The sequence below is a fragment of the Sarcophilus harrisii genome, chromosome 1 (genome assembly GCF_902635505.1).
Source record: "Sarcophilus harrisii chromosome 1, mSarHar1.11, whole genome shotgun sequence".
Taxonomy (NCBI): Eukaryota; Metazoa; Chordata; class Mammalia; order Dasyuromorphia; family Dasyuridae; genus Sarcophilus; species Sarcophilus harrisii.
In genome coordinates, this window is record NC_045426.1 from 674,914,522 (window position 1) to 674,937,486 (window position 22,965).

The 22,965-nt window shown below is 40.9% G+C and overlaps 1 protein-coding gene across 1 annotated transcript in view; it reads left to right on the forward strand.

The window, feature by feature from the left end:
• The first annotated feature begins 16,764 nt into the window (after positions 1 to 16,764).
• Positions 16,765 to 22,965, forward strand: part of GALNT9 (polypeptide N-acetylgalactosaminyltransferase 9) — a 286,077-nt gene continuing 279,876 nt past the window's right edge. Inside the window, exon 1 of the mRNA XM_031948368.1 lies at positions 16,765 to 17,675. Coding sequence (XP_031804228.1) covers positions 17,435 to 17,675 — 241 coding nt within the window. The 5' untranslated portion in view covers positions 16,765 to 17,434. The remainder of the gene's footprint in view (positions 17,676 to 22,965) is intronic.

Here is a 22,965-nt window from a genome sequence, read left to right on the forward strand (position 1 = left end):
ATCTTGTCTGTACACCATTATTCACAAAATAATCTCTCTGATTTCATCCCCGAGTTCCTTGTGAGATGATTTTGTGCCTTTCCTCTATCTCCAGTGCTGATACACTGTAAATAATTAATAAATGTGAGTTCATGTTCATAATCAGTTCATGTAAGTCTTCTCCTACTTATCTGTGTTCTACACATTTGTAATTTTGTATAGCAGAATAATATTCCATTACATTCATGTGCCATATCCTTTGGTCCATTTCAATGCTTTTTCAGTAACATTCCACTTTTATCAGCTGGGGATCGGCTCCCAGCAATATCCCCTTCCCTTTGAATGACTTTCTCTGACCTATATGCTTCATGGCACATCCCATACTGAATCAGCAGTTTATGAACAAAGCTCCACTTTGCTGTATCTGTGGGAATCGTGGATATGAACCACAAACCATCTCAGTAAGCAAAGAGCCACTGAAGACTTTATTTTGGCCCAAATTTACACAGTAATCAATTAGCTTTCCCACCTCCATCCCTGATGGCTTCCATTCCCAGATAGGAAAGCTCTTTGAGGCTTTTTGTTAAGCACTCTACAAACTTTTTTATCACTGATTTGGATCAATCAATTACCAAGCAATTGTTGAGTGATTCTTATGTGCCAGGCCCTGTACTAAGCACTGGGAATATAAAGTCAAATATAAAACACCATCAATGAATGTGCTTGTCAAATTGGTAATTAACACAAAGCTTTGACAAATAGCTAATGAATTAGATGACAAAATGAGATTATTTTAAATTTAATTTTATTATTTTCTGCAATTAAACAAGTATTTATTTTCTCTCCTTTCCACTTTGGCCCCCATTGAACAATAAAAAAATTAAATTTTCATAACTGATACTCATAGTGAAGGAAAAAATTGCTCCCAAAATGTATTTTTTCAGAATGAGAATTATAAAGGACTCTGACAAGCTAGAACATTGGTTTGATTCTAATAAGATGAAATTCAATTGGGATCAATATAAAGACTTACACTTGGGTCCAAGAAATCAATATCATAATGATATTTGGAAGGAGATGTAAATGGATAGTGATCCATTTGAAAAAAATAGTTTTTAGTGGATGATAAATTCAGTATCTGTTTAAAGTATACTATTGGGACAAATAGTACTCATAGAGTGCGCAGGCACAAAATGACTAAGAGTAGAGAGTGATGGTCTTGCTACACTCTACTCTGGTCAGCCCATATATGGATTAATGTGTTTAGTTCTGAGTCCTACAGGAAAGACTTTATTAAATTGAAAAGAGCCTACAGGAGAGTGAGTGGACATAGTGAAGAACCTGGAAATTAAGCCATAGAGGGAAGATCAGGTGAAGGAATTAAGGAGATTTAGCATAAGAAGAAGACTTCTAGGGGGCTTGACAGCTGTCTTCAGATATTTAAAGAGTTCTCACATTAAAGAGGGATTTATTCTGCTTAGCCCCACAGGGAAGAATTAGGAGAATTGGGTGAAAGTTGCAGAGCCCAAGGTAAGAGGAAAATATGATCCCAAGAGGAATTGGCTATTTGAGAAAGGAAATCTTCAAGTAAAGCCTTCATGGCCTGATTTAGAATATGCTATACTTTGGAAGGTCAGTCAGGATTTTGAACAAGATTTATAAAACATTTATGATGTATTGCACACTGTTCTAAGCACTAGTGATGAGATCTTTAGGGGAGGTTGGGAGAAAAATCCTGAAGTTCTGATAATACTCCCTGAAGAAAGCAGGGAAGGGCACTAGTGGGGATCAGTTCAATCTTACAGTTCTATTTATGTGGAGGTCTTGGGAAACCCCATCTCACTGTATCCAACTAGAAAGCCACATTATGATGTCAAACCCCCAAAATTAAATTTCCCCCATAAATCTGCCCACAGTCTAAGTCATCTTTGCTAAAATCTCTTTTTAACCCATCATGCTCCACTTCCTGGTGTCTTTCTCCTCACCTCCTTCTCCATGCCTCATAGTGTTTTTCTCCTTGTTATTGATAACTCTTTTAGGTGCGAAATCCCTTTTAGGGTTAGTCTTCCAGTCAATGATGTAATCTCCTTCCCTTAACCTCTTCTCATATATAAATGCACCTTTTGGCAAAGATGATGACATTGTGAATTCTCCACGTATGCCTTGATCTTATGCCTCATGATCTAAATCAGTAATTACTACTAAACATCATCCTTTGGTGCCAAATCTTATCACTAAGGATGCGAATAAAGGCAAAAGACAAGTCCTGCTCTCAACGAACTTCCAACCCTGAGAATCTGTAATTTTCTGATCACTGAGAAAGGAAGATCTTTCCTATACAGATCTTAGATTCTCCTTTGGTTCTCATCAAAAATTGGGAAGACCTTTCCTGGTTTCCTTTAAGTCTCAACTGAAATTCTGCCTTCTATAGGAACCATCTCTTTATTCTCCTTGAAAAGGAAAAAAAAAAGACAAAATAAATCCAATTCACTTGCATGACATGGCATCATCTCCGAAATGTCAAGTTCCTCTTCGACAATGAGGGACAAACAACAGCCTTTATAAGTAGAAGTAGGAGCTGCCCCACTGGGGACCCAACTGGACTTGATCAGTTAGGCAACATAGCTCTTTTCTTTTCTATTTTATTCTTTCCCTTCTGTTCCTTCTGTCCACATAGGGTATCATATCTATGGGTGCTCTGTCCAAAATAATGTAAATTTTGACCATTGAACTTAGCAAGATATCTTGAGGTTTATGGACTAGGACCATACCTAATTTTAAGGATCTGTCTGAATATGTCAAAAGTAACAGGACTTCCTGACTTTACAGCCAATTATAACAGTGGCTGTCGTTCTGAAATTTTGGTTGTGTCCAACTCTTCATGACCCCATTTGGAGTTTTCTTGTCTAAGATACTACAGTGGTTTGCCATTTCCTTCTCCAGCTCATTTTACAGAGGGGAAAACTGAGGCAAGCAGGGTTAAGTAACTTGGTCAGGATCACACAGCTAGGAAGTGTCACTGGCTAGATTTGAACTCAGGAAGATGAGCGTTCCCGACTTCAGGCCCAACCTTCTATCCATTGTGCCATGTAACTGTCCCTGCTCTACCATTTGTGTAGCCAAAGCCTCATTGATTTGGGGAAGGGGAGAGGACCCATTCACACGGTTTTCTTATAAATGGGATCATTGGGAACCTCATGATTCTTAACTCTTCTTCTGGGACTGTTCTTCAATGCCTCCAACCTGGAAAAAGAGAAATATGAAGAACAGCTTTAAGTTGTTGATGTTACATGACTTAGGGCTAGTTCCCTATCTTTCTGAATCTTTTGGGCTTTTTTCTGGGGGATTTTCTGAATGCCTCTGTTCCTCTCTGCTCTGAGAGCACCCAAAGAGTTAATCAACCCAGAAGACCTATTGCTGATGAATGAACCTCAAAGCCACATGGATTTTTCAGGAACCCTTTAAAAAGAAAGGAGAGGAAAAACGATCTATTTTCCCCCCTCTGCCAGAAGAAAGAAAACCCCGAAATAGTCATTCAAACATGTGTGCCCTTTGTCTGAGTGAAGGATCCTCCCCCGTTTGAACACAGACGGGTAATTCCAGCTCCGGGCCCAGGGGCGGGGAGCCAAGACTCTCCAGACGGGTGTGATTACATAAAACAAGCCTGCTAATAATGTCAGTGTCAAGTCTGTTTTCTGAAACGTCTGAGGCTATTCCAAAGGTGCCAGTTGCTGTTTGAAAATACACACACCCTAAAATCTCATTACTTCCATTGTTTAAAATCAGGCAAAGCCCCTGCCACGAGGACAGTCAAGGCTTCTTTTGGGGACGTGTTCAGGATCAGGACTGAGCTTGATTTCTTTCTTTTTTATGTAGAAACAAGGGAATAGGAATTTATTAAATGTCTACAATGTGCAAAGCACCATGCTATGTACTGTACAGATATTATCTCATTTGATCCTCATAACAAATCTGGAAGATAGGTTTTTTATTATTATCCATTTTGCAGTTAAGGAAACCGAGATTAAGTGATGTCCCTAGGCTCAAATAGCTAGGAGTGTATGAGGGTGGATTTGAACTCAGGAACTGCAGGCTATTCACTGTGCCACTTAGCTGCCTCTCAAATTTCAGCTGGAAGGGACCTTAGAGGTGAGTAAATTCAATCCTTTCATTTTACAGATGATGAAACTGAGGGTCAGATGGAGAAGAGATTTGTTCAAGGTTATAAAGGAGAATAAGCGTCAGAATAAGAGCCTATTTGCTTTTTGCCTTCTAGATATCTCAATGGCACATCACACTCAGGGTGTCCCAAACCAAAGCCATCTTTTCATTGAACTCACCTCTCCTTCTCTCCCTGTTTTTGCTATGATGTGACCCTCCTCCCAGTCTTTGAGAGTGCAACATCATCTTTGCTAGATGATGAGATTGACACACACATTGCCAGAGCTAACTCAGTGTTTGGGAGCTCCAAAGGAAAATGTAGGAAACTGGAGGTCTGCAGAGCCATTGTGATGACCTCATTGTTGTTTGCCTGTGAAAGTTGAACAGTTTACCAATGCCGTGCCAGGAAACTGGATTGCTTCAATCTGAATTATCTTTGGAAGATTTTGAAGATCCCCTGGCAAGTGAAGGTAGCAAAAACTGAGATCCTTTCTTAATCTCAACAGCCCAACATTCAAACTCTTCTACGGAGAGGACAGCTTCAATGGGCTGGCCAATGAACTGGCTATTTGAATGCCAAATGAATGTTTGCCTAAAACACCATTTATGGAGATCTCACACAAGGGAGGTGACCATATAGTAGTCAGAAGAAGGGACATCCTTGCAAGATCTCTCTGAACAAGTTTGGTATTAATTATGAAGAATGGGAGATACTGGCACAAGATCATCCAGTATGGTGTGCCCATATCAAAGAAGATGCAGTGCTTTATGAACAAAGAAGAAATGCAGTAATTCAGAAGAAATGTAAGAAGTATACATTTAGAAACATTTCCACTCCAAATATTCATATAGAGTATTTGTTTCCAACCTGTGATACAGCCTTCTGATCAGCCAATCATACTCACCGCATCTTGACTCCAACATAGTGATGCCATTTTGATCTTCTTCAAGCATGAAGATTTAATTAGCTTTTTAGAAAGAGGTCTTCACTTTGAAAAATTATTATAACTTTTTTTTCAATTAACAAATATTTTGCTCTCCCTCTCCCATTTTTGCTCTTCCAAATGAAAAAAAAAACTCAAAAATTACATATATCCAAGTATAGCAAATTCCCTCAGTGGTCACATCCAAAAATGTATGTCTTCTTCTGTGTCTTAAGTTCATCACCACCTCTCCATTAGGAGCGAGGTAGCATCTCTGGTCCTGTGGAATTTTGGTTGTTATTGAATTGATCAATAATCTCAAGGCTAAAGGAGGTATTCACCAATTAGGTATAGTCAGAACATTTAGTGAAGAAGTCTCTAAAACTGAGGGCACACTCTCCTTGTCAAAACAAATCCAGGAGGAAATGAGCTATTTCTTAGAGAGCAAACTACATGTTAGAGTGAGGTCTTCTTCTCCTCCAAAGGATTTCCTTAAAGCTCTTTCCTCTGTGCTGCTAGACTGGAATACCTAGGTTCTAACCTAGCTACTAAAATTTATTATATTATCCCAATTGAACCTATGAGTTTGGTGCTACAAGATATTATTATCCCCATTTATAGGTGAGGAAAAAGAGATTCAGGTTCAGTGACTTGCCAGTGCCCCCATCAGCCAGTAGGTGCTTAGGTGTTAATGCCAAGTTTACCACTCTCCTTTATGCCACCCTAATAACATGTGGGACATCACTGCTAGATAAAAAAGACCTAAGATTCTGGAAATCATCTTGAGTTGGACAAATTGTCAACTCCCTACAATAATTGCATTTTAGATTTCAAATTCCCAGCAAGTTCCCTTGGCTTTGAACTCTGCAATCACTGACTGAATTCTCATCTAATTTTAACCCAAACTATCCCAGCATCCTACAGATATCCCAGTAATTGGACCCATTTTGTCCAATCCAGTAATTGACTCATCCTGGTTCTTGAATTATACTTGTTTTGCCTCCTTTAACCCCAGTAAGGAAACTTTCTAAATGAGGATTTCCTTAATTATTGGAGCATGTCAGTCCTCTTCAAATGAAACTTGACATGAAACCCACAATTCCTCCTTGTGTTTCAGTGAAAAGACTGTATGATGTGGAATCAGAGGTTGTTGCTCTTTAGTTGATTATTCACGTCCAACTATGACCTCATTTGGGGTTTGCTTAGTGACGATACTATAGTGGTTTGCCAATTTCTCCTCTAGGTCATTTTACAGATGAAGAAACTGAGGCAAATGGAATTAAATGACTTGTCCAAGATTATATTACTAGAAAGTGTCTGAGGTCAGGTCAGAACTAAGGTCTTCCTGGCTCCAAAGACACAACTCTGCACAACTTAGGGGGACCTGGGTTCAAATTCTGATGATGACACATTACTTATGTGACCTTGGGTAAATAATGTAAATTCTTTAGACTTTGATTTCTCTAACTCTAAAATGAGGGGCTTGGACTGTGTGGCTTCAAAAACAAGTCTATTATAAAAATTCTAGTCTATGGTCTTATGATATCCTCTTGGATCTTAGACAAAAGCCATTTTTCCTTCCTCTTAGTTCATACAACACTTTTCCGATTCCTTTAAGAATTATATTCAGCTCTGTATTGAAGTTATGGGTGTTTTCTCTCTCCCCCTTCTTCTACCCCTACTTCCAATCTCAGACTTACAACAGGGTAATGTACATAGAAAATGTTCTGTCAATGTCTACTGGATTGAATTGACTGGTTCAGAGCAAAATTTTGTGAATGAAGATGACCAGACAACTTTATAATCTATGAAGACTCAGAGGATGGTGAAGTGAATGGGTAATAAGAGAAATGTGTTATTTCCAAAGATAGATTTTGCTCAATTCTCAATGTTTTCCACAATGATGTCAATAACAGATAACATTTAAATAGCACCTACTATATTGTAGGCACATGTGCTAAGCATTTTACAGCTATCACATTTGATCCTCACAACAACTGTAGGAGGTAAGTGTTATTATTATCACCATTGTACACTTGAGAAAATTGAGGTTAAATGATATGTCCAGGATCACACAACTAATATATCTCACTAGTATGTCTCTGAGGTAGAATATGAACTCAGATCTTCCTGACTACAGTCCCAGAATTCTGTCCATTGCACCAGTCAACCATTTCCAGAAAATGGTCTTAAGGTTAGAAGAGAAATTTTTAGTCTGAATGAATACAAAGAATTTATTAGGGTCTTACCAAGCCTTAGGTTAAACCCTAGAGATAGAAATTTAAAAGTGATAAGAGTCCCTACCCTCAAGGATCTTACAACCCATTCAGGAGACAACACATAGAGAAAGACACTAACAATGGGTTTTATCGAATGAAAAACAACATAGCAGGTGGAGCAATAGAGCAAGCAAATTACAAGCTTTTTCTAGAGGTAATTGTAGTGTCAGTTTGATGATGGGTCTGAGAGCTAGAGGAAGGAGAAAGAAGGAGGGAGTGGGACCACAGAATGACAGAGCAGATAATGGCCTGGGTAAAGATGAGGCTGCCTGAGAGGAAGGGCAGAGTGAAGGCATTAAGCTCCCTGGGAGGATGTGAATAGACCCTAATACTCTCCCTCAGTCACATCCAACCTCCATATGAGAGAGTTAATTCAATTACCAAGACTACACTGTACCTAGAGTTGGACAAATAAAACTTGGAGACAAAAACCAGTCTGTCTTGCTCCCTCCAGCGTTCTTGTTCTCTTAACTGTCCTCTAAAATGGCAGACCTGGAAAGACCCTTGGACATGAAATGCCAGAGCTGGAAAGGTCCTTAAGGCACAGGATATCAGATTTGAGATGACCCTTAGAACAGAGAATGCCAGGGCTGGAAGGATCTTCAGAAACCAGAATATTAAATTAAAGCTGGGAGGGCTCTTAGAAAACAGGATGAATTTTCAAAATTCATCTAGTCCATCTCTTCATTTTACATATGGAGAAACTGAGATTCAGTGAAGTAAACCAAACTTTCCAAAGGCACAAGCTGGTTTGGGGCAAAATTGGAACCAGAAGAACTGATTTTTCTGGTTTTAAGTCATAGAATATTTTCACCATACCACATTTTGGAGGTCCTTTTTATTGCCCAGCACTGCTCTAGTGCATGCTTTTCCAAGATGCCCTTTCCTATCACATACTGACTTCTCTAGCAGGAAAGTGGATGAATACAAATGTCTGTAGGTGTTCTGATACATCTGTGTGTGCATGCACAATTGTGTGGTTTAGATGGTGAGATATAGCTTTCTAAAGGACTGGTCTTTAGCCAGACTGAAGGTGAATCAAGCAACATGGAAGTCTAGAGAAAGAATTGAGTTTGTGGTCAGAGGATGTGGTTCAAATCCCAAGTCTTCCACTTACCAGCTGTGTGGTTTTTGGTAAATCACTTAAAACTCTCTGACTCTCGGATTCTTCATGGGTAAAATAAAATGGTTGGACAAGATGACCTTTCAGATCCCTTTCGGCTTTAAGTCTATGATCCTCACCTTAGAGATTCTCATATGGATGATGACATTGATTAGGAACCTTTTCCCTCCTTCCCATCCTCTTCCCTTTCCTTCTGGTGTCTTAAGTCTGTTTCCCTTCTTTCCCTTTGTCTTTTCCTCTTTCCATTATTTCCCTGTCACTTCTTTGTTTTCCCTTCTCTCTCTTCCCTTTTTCTTCCCCTCTTCCTTTGTCTTTCCTAGCCTTCCTTAACTATTTATTCCTTTGTCTTCCATCTTCTCTCCTCCCTTCTCTCCTCTCACTTCCTTCTATTTCTTTCTAGCTCCTTCTCTTTACCTCACTTAGAAAGAAACAAAGAGACTTGCCTTGGAATCCAAACATCCCCTTGGGCACCCTATCACTGAGCCCCAGAGCCAGCTCTAAAATAAAAGAGGCAGGCTGTGGATCCATTGCCTCCTGCAAGTATGTTCACAGTTCTGTCATTTAACACTGGCTCAGCTTAAGAATTAGCCAGCACTCCTGACAAACATTTTTACAAGAAACTGACACTAAAAGTCCCTTGCCCAAGGGACATTAGCAGGGAGGACAGTGATCCTCGTCTCTGGAAAGGATAATAAAAGCTTGAGGAGATTAAAAGCAGCAAAAGAGCCGAGTCATGTTTGTGCAGGAAAAACTGAGCAATTTCTGGGAGCCTCTGTCTGGTTGTGATTCCTATTGTGTTTATTTTCATAGGCTGATCACATCTGAATTGTCTGTGTAGGTGATTGGAGATTGTTAAGACTATTGCTTGACACCAGAGTGGAAAGAGTTATACCTCCTAGTGAAAGACAGCAACTTCCCTAAGTGCAAAAACTCCAACTGATTCATCTTGCATTTTAAGAATCTCATAGCACATACCTGCCAGATAGGGGAGGGGGTGGGGGGAGGAAGAGAAAATTTGCAACAAAAGGAAATTCAAGGGTCAATTTTTAAAAAATTACCCATGCATATGCTTTGTAAATAAAAAGCTTTAATAAAAAATTTTAAACCAGAATCTCATAGAATAATAGAATTCAAGAATTGATAGGGACATCAGATGACATTTGATGTTACCTATACTCAAACAAGAATTCACCTCCACAAAATCTCCAGTATGTAGCCATACAACTTCTTTCTTAATCTCCATTAAGGGGGAACCTTTCTGGAAGCTCATTCCACTTTGGGATGCCTCTAATTCAAGGGTTTTTTTTTTATATAGAATCCATGAACTTGGTTTTTTTAAAATTGTATTTCAATATAAGTGGTGTCCTTTGTATTCCTACATATTTTATTTTGTACAATTAAAAACCTTATTCTGTGAAGAGATACATAGGTTTCACCAGCTTGTGAAAGGTCAATCAATAAGCACGCATTGCTTCCTATGTGCTAGGTACTGAGCCAAGCACTGGGAATACAAAGAAGGATTGAAGATAGTTCCTGACCTTGAGTGGTTCACAATGAGAAAAGCAACATGTAAATATCTTAGACATATATAAGATACACACAATGTAAGTTGGAGATAATCAACAGATACTTCCATGGTACAAACAAACAATAATAACAAAAAGATGAGGAATATTTGCCATTAATAGTAGTGGATTAGAATACTGGCTGTAAACTCAAAGGAAGCTGAATTCAAATTCAGCCTCAAATACTTAGTAGTTGTGTGACCTTGAGCAAGTCCCTTAACCCATATTGCCTAACAGAAAGAATCCTTGCTTTAATTGTTAGGAAATTTTGTTCATTTGTTTCAATTCCTCTTCTTCATATGGAACATAAATCTACTTCTTTAGTTTCTACTCATTGTTCTAAATTCTGCCTCCAGGGCCAAACAAAGCAATTTGATTTTTTTCTTCCATATGGTAGTTCTTCAGATATTTGGAGCCAGTTGTCATATCTCCACTAAGTTTTCTCTTCTCTGGACTAAGTATCCTCCAGTTCTTTGTCTTATACGGCATAGACTCCCAGGACCTTTGCCATCTCTACTGTACTCTTGCAGATACTTATCAATATCTTTCTTAAACTGTAGTGCCAAGAACTGAACATCATGATACAGATGTCTGACTAGGACAGCATCCAACGGGTCTATCATCTCCCTGGTCTTGGACTCTATCCCTCTCAATATAGCCTAAGATTATGTTAGCTTTTTCAATTACCACATGACAAACTTTGATTCACATTTAGCCCAGAGCCCACAAAACATCCCCGATCTTGTGTGTGATTTTTCAAATGGATTGCCATCTCTGTCTGATTCCTAGCACTTATCATTGTGCCTTTCACTTAGTAGACTATTTATAAATGCATTGATCTGACTTGAAAGTTTTTGGCTGAGTCAAAATCATGATTTTTTTTCCCTTTCTGAACCAGAGAAGGATGGTGACATTCAATTTATTTCAAATCAGCATTTATTAAGAACCTCTGAAATGTAAAAGGCACTGCCCTGGGCATTGAAAATACATTGGTCTTGCCTTCATGGAGCTTGCATTCTCCTGAGGATACAGAGGATTTTTCCTTTAGCAGCCCTGCTGGGACAAAGGAGAGATGGATGCAGATTGCAAATGTTCAAGCCAATCTGAAATAGATACAGATTTCATTTCCATTATAATAAAAGGAAAATGAGGTTTTTAGAAAGAAGTCATTGGGAGCTGGGAGTCCTGCCTGATGCTGTGGTACAGCTGCTGAATGTGTTTTGCATTCTGTCACTGGGGAGGCCAGCAGGGGAGGGCTATTAATTTGTTGACTATTATAGTCGGCCCGCCGCTGATGATGCTGTCTAATTATATTTGTAAACTTGTGTATGTGTCCACCCCAGGGCCTGGGTGATGAGCTAAAGGTTCATAATTTGGAGAAAGAAGGAAATTTTCTGATTCCATGTCATAGACATGGTGGGAAAAGGAATGAGAAGCCCTTCTGTTTACAACCAACCTTTAAAATAGTTATTTTCATCCCCAAGCCCACCTCAAACTGGGAGGCAGAACACTGCAAACTTAAGAAGACTGGCAAGTAGCAGATTTCTCTTTAGTGTCTGCCCAAACTTCACAGTTTCTAAAGAAAAAAGATCTGCCTATAGGAAAATGTCATTTGATCTTGGTTTTTAACCTTTCTATCCTTGGTCCCTTTCTCTGTGTCCCAACTCACTTTTATTGATAGTGACAGCAAAGAGATCCTCAATTCTTCTATGTCTGGAGAGTTTAGAGTGATTTCTGGGTTCAGATTCTTCTTTTGGTTCTTCCTACCTGTGTGACTTAGGGCAAGACATATAATCTCTCTAAGTCAGTTTCCTCATTTGCAAAATGAGAGGTTAGACTAGAAAATAATAATAACTAGTGTTTACATAGAGCTCTCAGGTTTGCTTTATCTGTTGCCTCATTTCATCCAAACAACAAGTCTGTGAGTTGCTGTTAATGCAGTTTATAGCTAAGGAAACTGAGGCTCAGGGAGGCTAAATAAATTGCTCACAGTGTCATAGCTAGTAATTGAGGTAGGATCCTCAAAATCCAGCCATGCCATATAACTTCCCTCTTTCAGTTAAGGGCATCAGCATTAGTCCAATCTCCCAAGTCTATGACTTCAGCATGACATTTGATTCCTTACTCTTCCTTTCTTTTGCCCCAATTAGTTGCCAAATCTTGCCATTTCTACCTATATAATCTTTTATATATATATACATATATATGTATATATATATATATACAATTATACTATTTCTAACTCTATAATATCTTTTTAATATATTATGTATGTATATGTATTATGTACATATATATATATGTATATATATATTCTTACTACTTACACAGCTATCACTTTAATCCAGATTCTCATCTTGAAGTCCCTTTGTTCAAATAGCTTCCATCTCTAATCCAGCATCAAAATAACTACTAAAGAAATTCTCCTTAGGCACAGTCCACTATTCAACAAGCCCCACTGGTTTCTTATTGCCTATAGGAAAAAATATAAACTCTTCTCTTTGGCATTTAAAATCCTTCATAACCTCACCTTAAACCCTCTTTCAAATCTTGTATACATTACCCCCTTCACAACACTATGGTACAGTCAAATTGGTCTTTCCTTTGTTCCTCACACATGGTATTCTTTCTTTCTCTCCTTATCTTCACAGTGACTGTCCCCCTGTGTCTGCAATGTTTTCCTTCCTCAGTTTCACTCTATAGAATTCTTCACTTCCTTCTAAACTCAGCTGAAGTATCATCTACACAAAGCCTTTTCTTATCCTTGAAACTGCTAGTACCCTCTAACCCTGCTTATATTTAACCTACCTTTATTTATATACCTATGTATGTATAGGTCTCCTTTAAAGAAATAAGATTATTGAATATAAATTTCTTGAGGTAGCAATTATTTCATTTGCTGTTTCCCCAGAATCTGGCATAGTGTCTGGCATTTAATAGGTGCTTAATAAATGCTTGTTGATTGATTGATCATCTACTGCTTATGATCTCTCCCCAATTCCTTATGTAGCTACATATATGGTCTACTATATAGACTACTCTATGGTCATCAGATGCATAGTTCAAAACCATTTCCAAACTCAAAGATTTCCATCTTGGTAGAGTCTGTCATAAGTTTGAACTCTACTAACAAAGTTCTTAAGAATCTAGAGTCTCCTCTAGGCCATGGTGAATTCTTGGAGTAGTGGCTTCAGTAATTTCTAAATTAATAACCAGGTCTAGACCATTTAATTCCTGAGTTTGCCAGCAATCAAATTTAATTCCTTGTCATCAGGAAACAGAAACCTGATTGTCCAGTATTTATGAGACTGAAGATTTAAACTGCATTACTCCAAAAGACTGGGAATCTTCTTTTCACACTATCTTTTCTTTTTATCCCAAGTTGATTTAGGCGGTCATTGTTGATTATAGGAATTCTTTGTCTCTTTTTTTATACTCTTTGATAGGCGACATGCCATAGTGGATAGGGCACTGAGTTTGGGGTCAGAAAGACCCATTTTCAACTCACTTTCTGGGCACCTACTAGCTGTGTGTCCCTTGGAAAGTCCTTAAACTTTCTATACCTCATTTTCCTCATTTATAAAACAAGGGGTTAGGACTTGGTGGCCTTGATGGTACCTTCCAGCTCTACATCTAGGATACTAAAATCCTAATTGAGGATCAGAACTATAGTCCTCAAATGACTGTGGCTTGAGATGGCCAACTAGATGCTTAGAGATGGGGGGTTGTTTACTAAATTCCTTAGGATCCAGCTTTCTCATCTATAAAATGAGTTGATGGAGTTAACTACATAATCTCTAAGGTTCTTTGCAGCTCCAGATCTATCTTCCTGTGATTCTATTCCCAGCATGTTTCTTAGTCATTATCTGCTTTTGTATTCCTAACTTCAAAATGGTTATTTCATTCCTTTTTTCAGAACATCCCTACATATAGTCACAATGGGCCTAGAGGTGGGATAGCAGCATGATTACTACAACCAACAGATGTTGATATGTGAGCTGGTTGGAAAGTGACAGGGAAAAAACTCATATATTAAGATGTAAGAGGCACAATATTATGAAGCTATATGTCCAGTAGAGACCAAAGCACTGAATGATCTTATTAATTTAATTTAATTCAAAGTGAAGTAGCAAGATGAGAGGCAGGATAGAGTTATGGACAGAGAAACAGCTTGAAATCAGAAAGTCCTGGGTTCAAATCTTGTCCCTGACAAGTATTGGCTGTGTGGCCATGGAAAAGTCACTTAACTTATGAATTTCAGGAAGTCAACAAGCATATATTAAGTGATCATTACATGCCAGTGCCCAAGAGTCCCCTATACTGATGAAATCATGTCCTGCTCCCTAAAACAAATAATAAAAAGTAACCCATGGACCAGCCATAGTTTATTCACATACTAGGTACTGGGAATTTATTTTGAAATGAAGGAATATGATATGAACAGATCTAAAATTTCACTGCCACTTTCCTAGTGATGAAATTTACTCTACCACTTCAGATTGGCACCATTTCTCCAACTTACATTCTTAGAGAAATTGCCAAAAACACTGAGACATTATATGATTTGCTCAGAATTACATAGACAGAGTCAGATTCAGGATTTGAATTCTGACCTTCTGGCTCTGAAGCAAGCTCCTGTTTCCTGAGCTATGATAACTCTCAAACAACATGTAAGCAGATGAATAAAAGCAAATCATATGCAAAGTTATACAGAGTCATTTCAAAAGAAAGAGGGTGCTAGGAGTTGAAAAGAGCAGGAAAGTTCCTGTTCATGCTGTAGAATTCTTGTATAATTAGGATACCAGAACAGTCACGGGAAAAAAAAAACAAAACAAAACAAGGTTCAGCAAAGAGAGATATTTGACAGACTTGCATGTATTTGTCTTAAAGCTGAAGATCCAATAGAGGTTAATGTCCAAATTTCTATTGTCAACTCCAGCCATTTGTTTGTTCAAGACAAATACATCCTACCTTCATTGGTTGGTTGTATCTGCCAGTAAGTGATAATATAATTAAATCTCTCACCCTGCCTATAGAGATTCCATTGCTTAGGAAGAAGATAGGTTTAACCAATACTTTCCCATTCAGTAGATTACAATCTTGGAATTCACTTCACAAATTATTACCCTAGTCAACTGGTTTGTGAGCTGGACACCAGTCAGAAGACGAGAATTCAAATTTTGTTACTTAGACTCGTTAGCTATGTAACTCAATATCTATCAGCCTCAAGTCCTTGCTCAATAAAATGGGAATACTGGTATCACTTAGCTTCCAGGATTGTTCTGAAGTTTAAGTTTGCAAGTTACATAATGCTACATAAATACTAATAATTACTATCCTAAACCCACAAAACTTTGATACACATACTTGCTAATACCTCCAAATAGCATCATTTCTAATAAAAGTCTTACATAAGACAGGTAGTATTTTTGTTCTTTAACCTAGAGTTTAAATAGGATTTCTGTGTATGCATTGATCCCCTGAGTACAGATTATAACAATGGAAAGCTGCTTCTTCAGCTGGCTGTGCCTACATCAGTGGATATTACAACAAAAGGCTGAATTATTTAAGCACATCTAACAAGATAAATTTGAGGAGTCAGTGTATTTTTTTAAGTAAATGGCTATTTCCTGAGGAGAGTATCAGGAAACACAATTTGTCAACAGGGACAGCATCAATGGGATTGAAACACTGGTGGACCCACCACCCTAATGTTTCAGTCAACTAAAGGGTTCCAACTTGTTACTGGGAGTAAACAATTAAGGAGTCTTCCTAATAAATTCATTCCTCCATATTCTTAGGGAGAGGAGGAGAAACAGGGAACAACATATTTCTCTTAACCAAAGCTCTTCCATTTCCTTCTTGAGGCAGAGAAGGGAAACCTAGATCCCAGGTCCTCTATTTTGCACTAAATATGGACAACTTTGGTTTTTGCTGTTCAAATATAGTGCTTCTGATTCTGGTTGAATTTAGTTCAGGGGACAGGTCTCTACTAGACCCATCTTGGTCCTTCTCCTCTCCCCAGAACAAGGCCACACAGAGATGTCCTGCCCTAAATACCACCTGAAGGGGTATTTTTCCGGGTTATTCAAAGAACTCCCAGGCAAATGGTAGCCAAAATGAAAGATGGGAAAGGGGGTTGGGCGCGGGGCAGGAGCTACGTGCCTACATAAGTGAGTACAAAGGTTTTCCCCACCGACTCTCTCCTTTGAGAATTGCTTATACCCCCCACGGATATGGCTGCTACCACGCTGTAGAGGAGGGGGGCAAAGGGGACTACAGTGTCAGGACTGAGAAAGGCCCTGGAACAGTCTTGTCTTATTGCTTCCCTTTTGTTCCTTCAGACTCAGGAAAGGCCAGATGTGCCCCTCACCTGGAGCTCGCAGAGGATGAAAGGTGCTCTCTCGGTGCTGGAGGCAGGACAGGCAGGACTAGGGGCTGCCGGGGAGGCTATTTCCAATGTCCTTAGATGTCTTTGGTTTCAAAAGCCCAGTTGAGCGTGTCTAGCCCGCACCTTCCACGGGCGGCAGAGCGTTATGAACTCTTTGCACTAGGTTGGAGATGGCCTTGCCCCCGCCCAGGCCTGCTCAGTCCCGCAGCGCCCGTCCCAGCATCCCGGGAGCCCCCGGGAACCCCGCGGGCAGGGCCGGGGCGGGCAAAGGAGGGGCGGGGAGGGGCGGTGACTGGGAGGAGGCTGAAGCAAAGTGGGCTCCGCTGTATGCATGCTGATGAGTTCCTAGGCTGCCGCGTCACTCCGCACCGGCGCTGTGGCTGTGGGGCGGGCTGGAGCCGGCAGAGGCTGCGAGCGCGCGGAGCCCGCCAGCCCGCCGCCTCGCCCTCGCTAGTCTTCCTCCTCAGTCCCTTCGCCTCTGAACCTGGCTCTGGCCAGCCCAGCCCCGGAGGCTCCCGCAGCACCCTAGTGTCCCCGCGCCCAGCCCGCCCCGCTCCCAAAGCCTCAGCTCCGCACGTCCTCGTCTCCCTGGGGCTAGGCTGAGCCCCTCCGGAGGATGCCGGCTGCACTCCGTGCTGCGCCCTGCGCCCTGAGCTCGGGGCTGGGCAGCAGCGGCTCGGCGGGCGGGCGGCTGTAGCTGCGCAGCCCCCGGGCCGTGGGCCAGAGGCGGTGGCCGGGGCCGCAGGTGTGACTGGGCCAGCGGGAGGAACGTAGAGTGGTGCTGAAGGGGACAGCTCCCACCGGCTGCCCTCCCCGAGCTCGGCACTCCGCCCTTCCCTGCCCCGCCCCTCCCCGTCCAGGGTCCGGCCGCCGACAGCGGGCACAGCGGGCGCAGCGCGGGCTCCGGCGCCAGCCCATGGTGCCCGCGGTGGCTGGCCGCGCAGAACCCGCGGCGGCCGGCGGCCAGGCGGGGATGCCCCGCGGGTGAAGCAGCCCCCGCCCCAGCCGCGTTCATGGCGGTGGCCAGGAAGATCAAAACTTTGCTGACGGTGAACATCCTGGTGTTCGTGGGTATCATCCTCTTCTCCGTCTACTGCCGGCTGCAGGACCGCTCCCAGGAGCTGGTGCAGATCGTGCGTAGCGCCGACCGCCGGGTGCGCAGCCGGCACGCCAGGGCCGGGGTGATCCTGGACCGGGAGGCCATCCTGCAACGGCTCGACCACCTGGAGGAGGTGGTCTACAACCAGCTCAATGGTGAGCGGCGCGCGGGACCAGGCCGGCGGCGGGGAGGAACCGGGGAGGGGGCTGGGAGTCCGGGAAGGGCGCAGGGAGAGAGCACCTCCACCCCGAGGGGGCGCGGGTGCACTGTCCCGCCTGTGTTGCGTGAGGGGGAGAAGCACCAGGGACAGCTCCCTGGCATAGGTGGGATCGGATCTGTAGTTGAGGGAAAAGGACACCAGACTTGCCTGAGCCTTTTTAGCTCTTCCTAGAAAAAGAATCGATCTCTGAGATGAGCCGAACGGAAGAAAGTGGCTTCTGTGCTTTTTAGGTCTCTGCTTGAAATGCGAATTCTTCATTGATTTGCTCGATAAATATTGAAACGGGGCTTAGTTCAAATTGGCATCTTGGGAGAACTTTTGAGATGGTTCCCATGGACTCTTCATAGCAGGGAAGGACGATATCTGGAGAAGAAAGATGCTCCTTTCTGCTCAGCACTTTATAAGGTGAAAGCCTAGAGAGACGAGTTACCCTCTCCCTTTGCCTCCCTTTCAAAGAAATGATAAAGTCGGGAAGTGGAAAGAGGGGGCCCGAAACAAAAAAAAAAAAAAAAAGAATGGAGAGATACGCAGACATAATTGTGGTATGCGAGACATCCATTGCTTTCGGGGGTTTCCAGGTTTAGAACTGGCCCTCCAACTCCCTTTCATTTTCCCCAAAATGAATGTACTGCTTTCGCCCATTCCCACCCCCATAATCCCATTTCTCACTTCTCTGCAAACTGTCCTCATTGTGAGCCTTATCGGGAAAACCTTCAATAAAAAATTCTGGAAGAATGGGACAACAGGCTCCGAGGAGAGAAAACTCAAAGCCAAAGATTCGAGGTGGGTGATTGGCACATTATTACCTGCAGGCAGGCCTCCAGATGAGGCTACTTTGGCACTGGTGACTTTAAGCTTCAGGGCCCTTGAAACATCCATTATAAACTCAGCTTTAAAATGACATTGAACTTTCTTCCATCGATTGGTTAGCGGAGGATCAGTCTGGAAGATAAATCTGTATTAGTGTCACTGTAATTCACACTCAAGTAAGGCCATATGATGGAAATCTGCACTTCCCCCACTTTGTGCTGCAAGAAGAGAAAGGGGCCCTGGGGATGGTTTTGGGGCTGGAGGTGGGCTAGACTGCTGGTTCTGTGAGGTACTGAAGCACCAGGGAAGGAGGAAAGTTTGTGTGTGTGTGTGTGTGTGTGTGTGTGTGTGTGTGTGCATACACTATTAGCAGTTTTCTGTAGTGACAGCTCCGAAAAAATTGAAAAGGGCTGTCTCCTACCTGCAAGTTTCCCCCATGCAGTAACATCAACAGAGCAATGTAGGAGGGAGCTGTCTGGGAGCTCCCCCTGGGGAGGCAGAGACTCCTAATCTGGAGCTTGCCATGATACTTTCTCTGCTGGAGTCCAGGAAATAGAGGATCCTACTCTTCCAGTTGGAAGGGAACTCAGAGGCCATCTAGTCCTTTTACAGATCAGGAAACAAAGACCCAAGAGATGAAATTGTTTCCTCAAGGTCACACAGTCTATGGAGAAACCAGAATTTGAATCTTTGTTCTCTGACCATAAATAAAGCACTTTTCCTATTATGCCATCTCTATATTGTATTTCCTTCTGTAATAGAGGGCAGGACCTCTTAAGGCAGGAATTTTTAACCTTCTTTATGTCATGAACCCCTTTGACAAGCTGGTGAAGTCTATGTACCCCTATTCAGAATATTTTAGCTGCATAAAATATTTAAAAATTAATTCTAATGAAACAGTTCTCAAAATTTCTTTAAAATACACATATCCTAAGAAATTTATTTATAGATCCGTCAGGATTAAGAACTCCTGAATTAGTAAGACCATGGCTAACTCATATCATATACATTTAGAAAAGACAAAAACCCATATTGTGGCTAGTTAAGTTAAGGCAGTAGTCTTGAAATATTTTATTTGACCTATGCAGAAACCTTTATTGGGTATCACTAAACCTCTGCAAAAAAAAAAAAAAAAAAAACCTTCAGTGGGTCCAATTTGGCCAGGGCAGTAACTCTGGGTGAAGTTTGTATGGGAATTTATGGGAGGTCTAGTTATAGCAAGGTAAGAACTGTTGACGGGTATGGTTAATGGAACCTTTAATGGAACCATTCATAACAGGACTGGAACCCTTAGGGGATTTGGGTAGGGAAGGGGCCATAATTTTTAGTGAGCCTCATGAAGTCAGAAGCCAGAAATCTTAGTGGTTCGGGTAAGGGCAGGAACCCAGAACCTTAGCGCAGAGGTCCATGAACTTAATTTTTAAAAATTCTGATAGCTACATTTCAAAATAGTTTCCTTCATAGCCTTACATATTTTGCTTTATGTATTTAAAATCATTATTCTGAAACTGTGGCCATAAGGTTTGCTAGACTGCCAAAGGGATCTGTGATGCACACAAAAATTATTAAGAACCCTTGCTGTGGGTCTGGTTAAGGCTGGGCAAGAACCCGTGGCATGTCCAGTTAAGCCAGGGCAGAAATCCTTGGTGGGCTCATTTCCCCAGAAGTCTTAGAACAGAATTTTCACTCAGATCTATGAAATATTCCCCCCCCCATACCTGCATGCTGGGCTGTTTAAATCTTTATGTGGTCTTCCAAAATTCTCTTTGAGAGAGCATAGGGCATCATCCTTATTTCATAAGCTCTTTCTCATCATATACACAACTCCTGATTTTCCTTCTGAAGTGATTTCGTAATGAGGCTTGTGTTTCTTCTGTCCTTTTCTATTCCTCTAAGGTGGGGGAGGAAGAGGATAGTAGAAACGGAAAAGTTGAGTTGGAGCTTAATCTTGGCTATTTCATCAATGTGACTCATCACCGCAGAACAGTGTATGCCTGTAAGAGCATGCGGCTCCATTGAAATCTATTTGCCAGGGTGTTATGGGCTGTTTTATGGGGAGAACTAGAGGATTATATAAAAACATTGGCAACATGCTGGGCTTGTATAACATCATGATAACTGGCGCTCGGCTGCTAAGGGCTTCCCTTCCTCATCCTTCAAGGTGAGAAGGACCCAAAGTGTCTAATGACAGGAAAACCTAGGCACTTGGCTCTATATTTCTAATAGGAAGAAACCATTGGCTTTGTGAAAGAGTGAGAAAGTAGCCCCATCTTCTCTCTTTATTAAGCATGGAGAGCTTCTCCTAAGAAACTGTAAGAATTCAGGTCATTGTTTGAAAGGTTACCCAGTGAAAAATATTAAGGAAACAAACAGGTAGAGTTCCTTACTCTCAAGACCCTTCTTTAGAGTCACATATTCTCTGGTTTATCCCCCTTAGGATGGGGATCTTTTTGGATGTGGTCCAAAAAATCTCCAAAATGCTGCAACAATTGCACCCTCACCTCCTCTGAATCCCAAAAGACCAAATGATCTAAATATAAACATTCACATCATTAAAAATGGAAGAAAATGGACAGTACCATCTTTCATAGCCATGTCTGTCTGGAGGAAATTTCTGTGAAACAAAGGAAAGAAGAGAAATCCAAAGATAAAATAGATCATCCATATTATATGAAATTGAAGAGCTTTTGCATGAAAAAAAAATCAATGCAACTAGAGTAAAAAGGAGAACTGTTGATTAAGGAATTTGTTCATTGATTATCTTTTATTTTTGTTAATTTCATAATGCTAATCTTAACTCTAACTTCTAGCCTGACATGTGGAAAAAAAGGGGAAATGAAGTCCAAAGAGATTGCATTAAATGAGAGCACAAGGATTATAGGGTTTGAGATCAAACTGGAGTGTTGGGAGAATTCTCTCCCTAGCTACAGGGGAATGATTTGGTGGTTAAGACCCACACTTTGAGAAACAAAACTTAATGATAATTAACCACAGACAAGAACGGTGATCTTCTTTTTCCTGATCTTGTCATTCTGCAATCAAAATATTCCATGGTTTCTCCAAAGTTCACATCTCTTTTGAACTAGCCACCTAGTCACACAAACGCACGTGAGTGTATACATATATGTGTATGTATACACATATGTGTATATACAAATACACACACACATATAGCTGATAACAGTCTGTGTCGTAGATAAAACATGAGTGCTAGTGAACTTTAGAATGAAGCCCTCATCCACAAATTTGTCCCTATAGATAGATTAGCCCTTAGTACCATTATGGTATATGAGATCACCATGATAGTAAGTACACAAACCACTAATGATTCTATAAAAGCAACACCTCTTGCAACCAAATACCTTCTATTCAGTGCTCAGAGAACAGAAGTTTCCTGCTGTCTTTGGACCTTAGTCAGCAAATAACTGGAAAGTAGCTCTGCCTAGAGACTCCTTATCAATGGTAAGATCAGAATACATTATGAATTTAAGTTGGGCATGGATAGCTGGGCTGGAGGCAAGAACGGAGGAGACCATGGAGGAAGTGTCAATGGCATTGGAATAGTGACAAACTAGTTCCCAGTAGTGGTATCTGCAAAATCCATGGAATGCTTGTGATAAAATTCTGTTAAAAATACATTTCCAAAATTAAGACAAATATATAAGACCAAGAGCCATTCCTCTAATGAATAGTTGGCTAAAAGATTTTTAAAAATCCTCAAAAGAATTACAAACTATTAAAAATCATAGTAAAGATTGCTCCATATAATTAATGATAAGAAAACTATATATTAGTCGTAGAGTTCCCCGATACCTTGAAAATTAGCAAAGATGTCAAAAGATGAAAATAATGTTAGGGGGCTATAGGAAGACAAGCATATTATTACCCTATTAGTGGAACTGTGAATTGGTCCAGTAATTCTAGAAAATAATTTGGAATGCCTAAAAACTATTAAAATATATATCCCTTAACCCAGAGGTCCCATTGGCATATGTATTTAAAGAAATTAAAAACGTGAAGAAAACTTGCATTTATATAAATGGAATAAATGGAAGAAAATCAAAGTAGAAAAAGAAGATTTGGAATCAGAAAACCTAAGTTTTGGAATCCAAAACCTTGGAATCAGATTCACCTAGGTTTGTGAATCCTTCTTCAAACAATCACTAGCTGTGGGGACTCTGGGCAAATTACAATCTCTTTGGGCTTCACTACAGTCTCTTAAAGAGTCATCATAATCCCTTAAAGCTACCCTCAAGGCACCCACACCATAGCTGGGCAGGTGAGGTTAATACAGAGAAAGCATTACACAGAGGCTTACAATTTCATGTGGTTCACGTGGTAACTGTTAACTAAGGTCAGAGAAAGGAGAGATCCTTGGTAACTTCTTAGTGAAGGAAGACTTCATAGAGGAGGTA